At 41.9% G+C, this 12,710-nt stretch overlaps 1 protein-coding gene across 3 annotated transcripts in view; it reads right to left on the bottom strand.

Moving 5' to 3' along the window:
* slc31a1 (solute carrier family 31 member 1) overlaps nt 1–12,710 on the bottom strand; it is an 80,892-nt gene that overhangs the window by 29,700 nt on the left and 38,482 nt on the right. Inside the window, exon 1 of one of the 3 annotated variants that reach the window (XM_072240554.1) lies at nt 7,001–7,033. The exons of the other annotated variants lie outside the window; for them this stretch is intronic. Coding sequence (XP_072096655.1) covers nt 7,001–7,018 — 18 coding nt within the window. The 5' untranslated portion in view covers nt 7,019–7,033. Of the gene's footprint in view, nt 1–7,000; nt 7,034–12,710 lie in introns of those variants that run through there. 3 annotated transcript variants of the gene reach the window in all.

The following is a 12,710-nucleotide window of genomic DNA, read 5'->3' as shown; positions in this document are numbered from 1 at the left end:
CACTTAACCAATAATTTTTCTATTCTTCCTACCAAAATCAATTATCCTGCGTTTTTCCCGCATTATATGCCATCTACCAGTTATTTGCCTGCACACCTAACCTACTTAGTATCCCTGTGTCCTCCTCACAATTTGCTTACCCATCTTTAAGTTGGAACGAAAGCTGACTACAATTCTCAGTGCCTTTACCTGTTATGCACATAGGGCCTAAATAGTGAGGTTGCAACATTGATCTATGTTGGATCCCAACTTACCAAGACGAACGCGATGCATTAATTCCAAATGTTTTTTGAATGATCCATGAAAATTATCTCAAAGTTCTATTTTGTAATTTGTAGTAATTTTACATCTTTACACTAATTGTTGCTGCAAAACAACAAATTTCATGTCATATCTTTAAGTGATAAATTGGCAGCTTCTTCATAAAGTCAATAGTTGTGTATTAATGTCATCTCAAAGCCATCAGCTCTGAACTCATTGGTACCAGAGTGTACTAAAGCGACTGTACCTGATGTCTAGACAGTGATTTAAGTGCCAGGCCGAATTGGAAAGGTCGGATACAGGCTGAATTGAGGCTGCGGGGACCAGGCACCACAGCGTATCAAAGCAACTGAACCCAATGTTTGGACGATTTAGGTGCCGGGTCAGATTGAAAAGGTCAGGGTGTTGGGGCCTGAGGCAAGGGACGGGCCAGTTCAGCTCAGCTCTGTACTGAACCAAGGGTCTCTAGACAGACTCTCGTTGTGGACTTCAGTTCAGAACCCTATTTGCTCGTGTTGTTTACATGATTTGTTTTTTTTCCCCTCTCTCTGCGCTTGACAGTCTTTTCTTGAAATGGGTTCTTTTGTGTTTCTTTGTTTCGTGGCTGCCTTTTAGGAAATGAACCTCAAGGTTGTGTAATGTACTTTGATAATAAATGTACTTTGAACTTTAAAGTTATGCTGAGTGGTTTCTGTTTCTTGTTCTTCCTCATCCACCCAATACTTCATAGAGCTTCAATAATTTGTCAAATCAGATTTCCCCTTTCATAATTGTATTCTGACTTTCTAAGTATCTTGCTACCATTTCCTTACAATTCATTGCAGATCTTTCCAATAGAGGAAAACAGGCCTATAGTTTCTTACCTTTTCCTCTTCTTGGTAACTCCAGAGACTATTCTGGAAACTAAGAAACTTCAGATAAGGAATCCAACTGTCTTCACAGCTACTTTTAACATATCTGTTTACTGGTCAATATGTCCAAGGTACATCAGCCTCCAATACCATTATTTTGCCTTGCATCTTCTCTCCAAAGACTGGGATTATTTAAAATCCTTGCTGTCTTTTGCTCCTGAACGTCCTGCAACTACTGATGTGGAGTTTTTCCAGAAGACAGTTACAAAATATGCTTAACTTTTCAGCTTTTCCTTATTTCCTGTTATTAATACCCTCATCTTATTGCTTTATGGAACCTATCTTTATCTTAACTGTAGTTCCAAAAACATTTACCCTGTTTTTGCACCTTTTAGGAGCTTGTTCTCAACGTATTTTTGTTAGTTATCCTGTCCAGGTTCCTAACATTTTCCAATTCATCATGTATCTTCAAAAAATTTTTTCTTTCAATTTGATATGATTAAATTCCTTAGAAAACAATCCTAATCATTAGTTAGCCACAAATTAACTAAAATATTTCTCAAGGTGTACACCTGTGCTTATTATTATATAGCACATTAAATAACATTATGCAAGATCAAATGAACCAGGAAGAATTTTTATGACAAAGTGGTTTCATGATAGTTAACTTTAGTTAACTTAAGGTGACTGACATTTACAAGATCAACTGGATTCAAATCAAGGTCTCTGGAATCCTAGTCCATTAACACAAATCCTACACTGTTGTATCCTCAGCAAATATTACACTACTCATTTCAGAACACAAATAGCAGTCCTGGGAAAAACAAGCCCAATATTCTTATCCATTTCAACCACAGACTATGCTGCTAACTTATTTCACTCTGGAAAAGTCTAAAAGTTGATTCATTCTCCTTGCTGTCAGTGTAAGGGTGGGACAGGCCAAAAGCATAATCTCATCGATTACCTGGGGATGGCATTAATTACATCCATTTCGGAAACAGGAGTAGGTTGGGTGCTTTGAGGCTGAACTGCAGCAGCATTTGTGTATCAAGTTGAAGTGGGTTCATAGAACCTCCATGCTTTTCCCTCCCCTCCCAGCCATGATTCACATTCATTTTTCCTTGTTTAGAGATCAACTTCCTTGCTCTTTTCCCACTTTCTGAAAACTTTCTTTCACACCCTTCAATCAATAGAATTTTCTGGCTTTAAGTAACACTGCACTTATCTCACATTATGGTCAACTATGGCAGACCGATCCAGATGGAGATAAACCATACAGGCAGAGACCGAGGACCACAGCACCTGTGGTGAGGATCACAACGGCAGAGGAGCGCTAACAGGACTGCTCTTTGGACTGGACAACATTCAGGGATTCATCTTCAAATCCGAATGAAGATGCCACAGTTGTCACAGACTTCATCAAGACCCATGTGGATGAGTGTGCGCCTTCGAGAACATACCCAAATCAAAAGCCATGGATGAGCCATACAAGCCCAGGTATGATCAATGGATGGCTATTTTAAGAGTGAATAAAACAGTTCCGATTGAAGTTAGAGCTGGAATGGAACACAAGTCAGCTCTAGCAGGACTTGCTGGCAATGACTTCCTACAAAGCAAAATCTGACATTATGAATGGCTGGGAAGCTTTACTCCTAGATCAACTCAATACCTCTTATGTATGCTTTAAAAGGGAGAATAAAACTACACCCATGTGAATTCCTGCAGCATCTGGTGACTCTAATCTCTGGCTCGGAGACTGACGTCAGAGCATCTTTCAAGAGGGTGACCCCTCGCAAGGCAACAGTGTACCTGGTCGGGCACTGAAAATCTGTGCCAACCATCTGGCCGGAGTGTTCAAGGACATCTTCAATCTCATTGTTGCAGTCAGAGGTTCCCACCTCCTTCAAAAGGACATAAGTCATACCAGTGCCCAGGAAGAGCAGGGTGAGCTGCCTCAACGACTATTGCACAGTTACACTTCACAGCTACTGCAATGAAGTGCATTGAGTGATTGGTCATGGCCAGAATCAACCTGCCTAAGCAAGGACCAGGACCCACAGCAATTTGCCTACTGACACTATAGATCTACAACAGTTGCAATCCGACTGTCTCTCTACTTGGCCTTACCACATAGGCAACAGAAATACCTACATCAGGGTGCAGTTTATTAATTACCGCTCAGCATCCAACATCATCATAATCTCAGTACTAACTAAACCCTGGGCCTCTGTACCTTCTTCCAGAACAGCATCCTTGACTTGGGAGACCACAGTCAGTGTGGATCGGAAATAACATTTCCTCCATGATGGTCATCAACACTGGCGCCAAAGACTCTTGCAAATTTCTTCAGATGTACTGTGGAAAGCATTCTAATTGGTTGCATTACCATCCGGTATGGAGGAGCCACTGCACAGGATCAGAAAAGGCTGCAAACTCAGCCAGCCCCATCATGGTCACTGGCCTCCTGAGAAGAGGAATCTTCAAAAAGATGCCTCAAAAAGGCAGCATCCACCACTAAGGACCCCATCACCCAGGACATGCTACCATCAGATTTCTGAGTGGACAATGAACTGACCCATGAACACTTTGCTCACTTTTTGAACTGCTTAGTTAATTTAATATACAGTGGATTCCGCTTAATTGGTTCATCAGCTAATTGGGGTAGCTGCTTATTTGGAACAACAAAAATTGAAAAAATTAGCCAGGATTCCCCTTGTTTATTTGGGACACTTAGCCACTTAATCGGGGAAGGAGACTGTTGCTAAACAGTTTCTAACTAACAGTCTCAGGCACATCTTGTGGCTGTTAGACACTACACCGTGCTTAAAGCCAACAATGTTTAAATAGCATTAGTTGCATGTGTTTGTGTTCAAAAAGCAGTGATCTTTGTCATCAATAGTTAGCACGAAACAAGCATTAAGACAATTCAGAACTGTTTTGCTCACTGTGGTTTCAATCATTCAGACTTGGAAATGCTAAAAATGGTTGAGAGTGAAAAGGAAACAATTTCACTATTTCAACAAGTTAGGCACTACAAAGTATTTGAAAATATCTACAGTCATCCTGATTTGATGGAGACAGACGTGAGAGCACGGAGGAACATCTGGTGAAACTTCTGAAATGCCTGCTTCGCTGCCGCTGCTACTGTGTGATCCAGAATCTCCGGAAGGGAAGGCCCCGAGTCCTCGGCTTTGCTTGCTGCTTGGCAGCCAGGACAGGGTCGAAGCGCTCGGCACAGATGGTGTTCGGTGTCGGAGGCTCGAAGTTTTCAGACAGACTCAGAGTCGGCTGCGGTCAGGTGCTTCCAATGCATCGGCAAGTTTGCAGCACTTGGAGGCAGGGAGATTTTCTCCCTTCTACCGTCTGCGTGAGATGATGGGGCTATCGGGACTTGAGACTTTTTTTTACCGTGCCCATGGTCTGCTTTTTATCAAATTACGGTATTGCTTTGCACTGTTGTAACTACATGTTATAATTATGTGGTTTTGTCAATTTTAGTCTTGGTTTGTCCTGTGTTTCTGTGATATCTTTCTGGAGGAACATTGTACCATTTTTTAATGCATGCATTTCTAAATGACAATAAACGAGGACTGAGTGTCCTCATAATCTAATCTAAAAAAAATCTAATCTAATCATTTTGAATGTTACCTTTGGTCCCCACCAGACACTCAGCTCTCACCTGTGGATTCAAGTAGCTATTTCTATGCAACAGTGACCACATCCTGGTACACCACTTTGACAGGTGGGCTAAACTTGGTGAGGGGAGCCAGCAGGTCTCGTACCCTAGTGAAATACGGACATGCCTGTCCTAGCAGGCGAAGTCAACTACAGCAGACAGGGCAGAGGAGATCTACAGTGAGATCCAATGACCAGGAAGGTCATTCTGCAATGCTACATAGACAGCAATGGGCATGACAAGGCACAGAAGTCATGGTCATCCACTGCAACCAGAGAGGATCCCAGATGTGAATGCTCTTTGTCCAAGGTAATTATTAAACAAACTCTTCAAGGAGCAATGCCTCAAAAAGGCAGCATCCATCATTAAGGACACCTATCACCCATGACATGCTCTCTTTTCATCGCTACGTACTCAACAATTCAGGAACAGTTTCTTCCCCTCTACCATCCGATTTGTGAATGGACATTGAATCCACACACACACACACACACACACACAGGTGCTTGCATGTACATACACATAAACTTCTTACTGCAATTTAGTTTTTATTATGCATTGCAATTTACTGCTGTCATATAACAAATTTCGCAACATATGCTAGTGATATTAAACCTGATTCTGATTTTGCAAGTAGCACTTCCTCAATTTTTATCCAAAATGAATTCAAGTGTCATTTTTAAATTTATGCAATTCATATATTCCCATCAACCGATATGCTTGCCCCAATTTTCATTTTCTGTTATTAAAATTAATACTCCATATCTCCTGGTTTACACTGAAAATTTTTCAGTCTAATTGACTGTGCAACTAGCTTTACGATATAGCTGGATGCTATAGAGTCTCTGTATAAAATGCTCCAATCCCATTTACATTGCAAGTCAGAAAACCCACTCCAGAGAGCGTGCGCCTGCTTGATCTGTGTAGCTTATTATACAACGGTGTAGTATAAGTACCCTAACAAGTCTGCACCAGCAACCACAGCATCCCCATATTATGCTTCTCCATCAATTTCCCTGTTACCTACTCTCTCTCAATCACTTTCATTGTGTTGGGAATTCAGTGGCATTCAAACTCCTCTCAAGATCTGGTTAAAAAAAATAGCGAAAGCTTCTCCGAAGAAAAACAACTTTCCTGCTAAATCCTTGGAACATTTGGATGACGACTGCTGAAAGTTGAGACAAGGCATTTGGGAGGGTATTGAGGAACCCTGAGCCCATGCATTGGATGGTATAGAGGTGGAAGGAGTGAGCTAGTTCACAAACTATCCATCTACTCACCCTGTCAATGGCTTCCTGCCGCATCCAGAGGAATCTGCAGCTCCCACCTTAGCATCATCAGCCATCTCAGAACCCACAAAATGGAATGAAAGCAAGTCAAAGAGAGACTGCCTGAGAAAATGATAAACGCTCAGCTGAACTTCAAGTATTGAGCACAAGATTTAGAAACAGCCTAACACTATAGATATTGAGACAAAACGTCTCCTGGACAAGCACTTACTTAGAACATAGAAAATCCACAGCACATAACAGGTCCTTCAGTCCACAGTACCGTGCCGACCATGTAACCTACTCTAGAAGCTGCCCAGAATTTCCCTACTGCATAGCCCTCTATTTTCCTAACTTGTAGAAGAATTTATTTATTTATTTATTCAAAGAACTGTGGATAATGGAAATTAAATATAAAACTGTTGGAAATACTCAACATGTCAGGCAGGAGGTGTGGAGTGCAAAGCACAGTCAATGCTTCAGGTTAATTACCTGCCAGTTATCAGTTCTGAGCAAGGCTTTACTGCACTTTGTCCTACATTCTACGAAGGTACGAGTAATCTCCCACAGAGTAAATAAAAGGTACAAGTAGTAAGGATCAGCAAGTTTACCGAAAGGCTGAAAATCAGCCTGCATGGCAAAGAAGAAATGTATACACAATCACAGAATTACACAAATTAAGGGTTTGAATTTCAGAAAATTATTACTGATCTACAGGTTCAAAACAGATTTCCCTCACAACACTGATAAAAATCTTTCCCAAAGAGCAACAAGGTTAATGTATCCCGCTCTCTCCAAGGCCAACGTTCAAACCCTGATCCAAACAGCAACAAAAAATCGCCACACTTTTGACTGCACCTTTCTCACTCTCCAGAGACTTCATCTCGAATCTCAGCTGCACTGCGGATCAACCTCAACCACTGGTTCTTTTTAATTGTACCTACCTCGGTGCTATTATTCATGGTTGCCTTTTCCTGTGTTCCACAGAATGTCAGTATGCTAGAGGATATCTACATTCAGTCACCTGTTGACATGCTAATAAAGGTGCTGGTTAATGTTTACTGAAAACAGCCAGCCAGAATCAGCCAACATCAATAACTAACTAATGATATTAGAATGCAATTAATGATGCAGCAGAAGCACATCAGGTTTATATGAAATAAGAACAGAAGGCTGGAAAAGCATTTACTTTTTATTTCCAGCACTTGCAATTTTATTGAATTACAGGTTAATATGAATGTTATTTTGAGCAGAATAGTACATGGAAGGTTCTATATTTGATTCTACCTTTGCTTTTCAAATTACAAGCTTTCCAACTCTGGATGGACAGAATTTGAATAGTTTCATCAAATTAGCTCTCTCTCCTTCCCCCCCCCCCCACAACCACCTGTCCTGTCAAGTATGACTATGACTATTAAGTTAAATTCGAGCATTAGACAAGTTCTTTTGTTTATGTTTTAATCCTGTGTATATGACTGAATTTCAGTTGCCAAATAAACATTTTATCTGATTTTTTAAGAAGTACGATTTGAACTAAATCGGCCTGGCACGTCACGTTCCTACACTGTTCTCAAGTTATGGACCTAGTTCTAATCCATCATAAAAGTATGACAGTCTTCTTTTGGCTGACAATAGATGGATGGATAGGTCAGGCCAGATCATAGATCAAATAAAGATCATGGCTGCAAAAATGCTTCTGAATTCCAGGCCATACTCACTCCCAACTGTACCTTTCCTTCACCTATCAAACAAAATTACACAGTCAGCCATCAACAAAAAAATTGCAAAGGTCTCATAATTCAAGACATGCTCTATATAATGAACCTAAAAAGCTTATTACTGTAATGCTGAAGGGTCTCGGCCCGAAACGTCAACTGTATGCCCTTCCAGCGATGCTGCCTGGCCTACTGAGTTCTTCCAGTATTTTGTATGAGTTACTGAAATGCAATTCACTATACTAAAAAAATACGAGGTGATGAATACCTGACTTAGTTATACTCATTCAGTATTTCAATTTGTGTGTTTTCCATTTATAAAGCATGTGAAACTCAGATAAAGCTAAGCCACACATCAGATCTGAGCAAAGATTTTGGAAAGTATACAAAATCAACTTTTGATAGACACTTAAATCAGTATTAATGATAACACGGAGGACTTCCATTAAACTATCCTCAAAAGTTATATCACTCAGGCAACACTTAATGGAATTTTATTAATGTAGTTCCTCCTTCATTGTCGAATAACTCTTTCCCGATTCCATTTCTAGAGAATTTATGGGTGCTTCTTCTGGCTTTTAGATCTGGAGTTTCAAATGACCTTGGCATTACTCCCCTTTTCTTTCTAATAAACAGCGCCTTTGGAACATCAGTTAAAAATACACACACGTGTTCCACATTCATCACGATGATATCCAGCTATGCATCTCACCCTCCCCCCACCTTCTTTATAGGGCCTCTGCTCCTTCCCTCTACAGTCCTGATGAAGGGTCCAGCCCGAAACATCCACTGATCTTTTCCACGGATGCTGTCCGACCTGCTGAGTTCCTCCAGCGTGTTGTGAGTGTTGCTTCATCCCACTCTTAAATCTTTACCTTCTCTGATGTCATGCTGCTAGTCCAATATCTCATGAAGGTGAAACAGAATTGGTAAAAAGGCCAAGCAACTACCTTCAGTCTTCACCACACTCTGTTCTTTAAGTTACTGAATCCATCTCGGGTCTGCAGTCATGAGCAGAGGCAGAAGTAGATCAGTTGCAACTTTGGAATCCTATCAGCTATGGTCAAGTCAAGTTTATTGTCATTTATGTACGTGTATACTGAAAAACGAAATAATGTTTCTCCAGACCAGGGTGTAAAGCACAGTAGTACACATAATACACAATAACTTCGGGAAGGATTAAATTTGCAAATGAATTTTGGATAAACAAACACAGTAAAGTGTAGAAATTAAATATTGTAGGGTACAGAACAATTTAACTGATGACACTTTAAATGTGATGCGGCAGGAAGTTCAGAAGTATAATGGCCTGAGGAAAGAAGCTGTTTCCCAAATTGACTGTTCTTGTTTTTATGCATCAGAGTGTCCAGCCTGATAGCAAAAGTCAAAGAGGATGCTGGATGGACGGGTAGGATACTTGATAATACTAAGGGCCCTATGTATGCAGCCGCTCCTGAAAAATGTCCCTGATGGATAATAGGAAGACTCCCATGATCCTCTCAGCTGTTCTCACAGTCCTTTGTAGGGTCTTCCAGTCCAATACTCTGCTGCAACCATACAGATGAAGATGCAGTTTGTCAGGATGCTCTCAATGGTGTGTGTTCAGGCCATATAACTGCTGTATTACCAAAACATAGAACATAGAATAGTACAGCACAGTACAGGCCCTTCGGCCCACAATGTTGTGCCAACCCTCAAACCCTGCCTCCCATATCAGCCCCCACCTTAGATTCCTCCATATACCTGTCTAGTAATCTCTTAAACTTCACTAGTGTATCTGCCTCCACCACTGACTCAGGCAGTGCATTCCACGCACCAACCACTCTCTGAGTAAAAAACCTTCCTCTAATATCCCCCTTGAACTTCCCACCCCTTACCTTAAAGCCATGTCCTCTTGTATTGAGCAGTGGTGCCCTGGGGAAGAGGCGCTGGCTATCCACTCTATATATTCCTCTTAATATCTTGTACACCTCTATCATGTCTCCCCTCATCCTCCTTCTCTCCAAAGAGTAAAGCCCAAGCTCCCTTAATCTCTGATCATAATGCATACTTTCTAAACCAGGCAGCATCCTGGTAAATGTCCTCTGTACCCTTTCCAATGCTTCCACATCCTTCCTATAGTGAGGTGACCAGAACTGGACACAATACTCCAAGTGTGGCCTAACCAGAGTTCTATAGAGCTGCATCATTACATTGCGACTCTTAAACTCTATCCCTCGACTTATGAAAGCTAACACCCCATAAGCTTTCTTAACTACCCTATCCACCTGTGAGGCAACTTTCAGGGATCTGTGGACATGTACCCCGAGATCCCTCTGCTCCTCCACACTACCAAGTATCCTGCCATTGACTTTGTATTCTGCCTTGGAGTTTGTCCTTCCAAAGTGTACCACCTCACGCTTCTCCGGGTTGAACTCCATCTGCCACTTCTCAGCCCACTTCTGCATCCTATCAATGTCTCTCTGCAATCTTTGACAATCCTCTACACTATCTACAACACCACCAACCTTTGTGTCGTCTGCAAACTTGCCAACCCACCCTTCTACCCCCACATCCAGGTCATTAATAAAAATCACGAAAAGTAGAGGTCCCAGAACAGATCCTTGTAGAACACCACTGGTCACAATCCTCCAATCTGAATGTACTCCCTCCACCACCACCCTCTGCCTTCTGTAGGCACCTGGTCCAGGAGGATTCTGAATCCACCTGGTCAAACTTCCCTGGATCCCATGGCTTCTAACTTTCTGAATAAGCCTACCATGTGGAACCTTGTCAAATGCCTTACTAAAATCCATATAGATCACATCCACTGCACTACCCTCATCTATATGCCTGGTCACCTCCTCAAAGAACTCTATCAGGCTTGTTAGACACGATCTGCCCTTCACAAAGCCATGCTGACTGTCCCTGATCAGACCATGATTCTCTAAATGCCTATAGATCCTATCTCTAAGAATCTTTTCCAACAGCTTTCCCACCACAGACGTAAGGCTCACTGGTCTATAATTACCCGGACTATCCCGACTACCTTTTTTGAACAAGGGAACAACATTCGCCTCCCTCCAATCCTCCAGTACCATTCCCGTGGACAACGAGGACATAAAGATCCTAGCCAGAGGCTCAGCAATCTCTTCCCTCGCCTCGTGGAGCAGCCTGGGGAATATTCCGTCAGGCCCCGGGGACTTATCCATCCTAATATATTTTAACAACTCCAACACCTCCTCTCCCTTAATATCAGCATGCTCCAGAACATCAACCTCACTCATATTGTCCTCACCATCATCAAGTTCCCTCTCATTGGTGAATACCGAAGAGAAGTATTCATTGAGGACCTCACTCACTTCCACAGCCTCCAGGCACATCTTCCCACCTTTATCTCTAATCGGACCTACCTTCACTCCTGTCATCCTTTTTTTCTTCACATAATTGAAGAATGCCTTGGGGTTTTCCTTTACCTTACTCGCCAAGGCCTTCTCATGCCCCCTTCTTGCTCTTCTCAGCCCCTTCTTAAGCTCCTTTCTTGCTTCCCTATATTCCTCAATAGACTCAGCTGATCCTTGCTTCCTAAACCTCATGTATGCTGCCTTCTTCCTCCTGACTAGATTTTCCACCTCACTTGTCACCCATGGTTCCTTCACCCTACCATTCTTTATCTTCCTCACCGGGACAAATTTATCCCTAACATCCTGCAAGAGATTTCTAAACATCGACCACATGTCCATAGTACATTTCCCTGCAAAAACATCATCCCAGTTCACACCCGCAAGTTCTAGCCTTATAGCCTCATAATTTGCCTTTCCCCAATTAAAAATTTTCCTGTCCTCTTTGATTCTATCCTTTTCCATGATAATTATAAAGGCCAGGGAGCAGTGGTCACTGTCCCCCAGATGCTCACCCACTGAGAGATCTGTGACCTGACCTGGTTCATTACCTAGTACTAGATCTAGTATGGCATTCCCCCTGGTCGGCCTGTCCACATACTGTGACAGGAATCCATCCTGGACACACTTAACAAATTCTGCCCCATCTAAACCCTTGGAACTAATCAGGTGCCAATCAATATTAGGGAAGTTAAAGTCACCGATGATAAAAACCCTGTTATTTTTGCACCTTTCCAAAATCTGCCTCCCAATCTGCTTCTCTGTATCTCTGCTGCTACCAGGGGGTCTATAGAATACCCCCAGTAGAGTAACTGCTCCCTTCCTGTTCCTGACTTCCACCCATATTGACTCAAAAGAGGATCCTACTACATTACCCACCCTTTCTGTAGCTGTAATAGTATCCCTGACCAGTAATGCCACCCCTCCTCCCCTTTTTCCGCCCTCTCTATCCCTTTTAAAGCGCTGAAATCCAGGAATATTGAGAATCCATTCCTGCCCTGGTGCCAGCCAAGTCTCTGTAATGGCCACTACATCATAATTCCATGTATGTATCCAAGCTCGCAGTTCATCACCTTTGTTCCTGATGCTTCTTGCATTGAGGTACACACATTTCAGCCCTTCTACCTTACTGTCTTTACACCGTTTATTCTGCTTCTCTTTCCTCAAAGCCTCTCTGTATGTTAGATCTGGACCATTATATATAAAACCATTATATATCCACCTCTACGCAAATCAAACTTCCCGTGCAATCCTGGTTTTAGTTTTTCCATTATACAATAACATCCCGTGCATTCAGACACCTAGTTCTTGAGCGCTGGAATTTCTTCCTGAAACCTGACTTGAGATCACACTTCTTGAAACTTGTCTTGAACCAAAATTTTGTTCACCAATCCTATTTTCTATGGCTTTGCATCAAATTTTCTTTATTTAAAAAAAGATTCAAAGGAAGTTCATGAAATTATTCTGAGATTGAAAGGCTTATCATACGAGGAGTGCTCGTTGACTCTGGGCCTCAACTCACTGGAACTCAGAAGAATGAGGAGTAACCTCATTGAATG

The sequence above is a fragment of the Mobula birostris genome, chromosome 22, assembly GCF_030028105.1.
Source record: "Mobula birostris isolate sMobBir1 chromosome 22, sMobBir1.hap1, whole genome shotgun sequence".
Lineage (NCBI taxonomy): Eukaryota > Metazoa > Chordata > Chondrichthyes > Myliobatiformes > Myliobatidae > Mobula > Mobula birostris.
The sequence above is the reverse complement of the archived record's forward strand: the minus strand, read 5'-3'. Positions and strand labels throughout refer to the sequence as shown.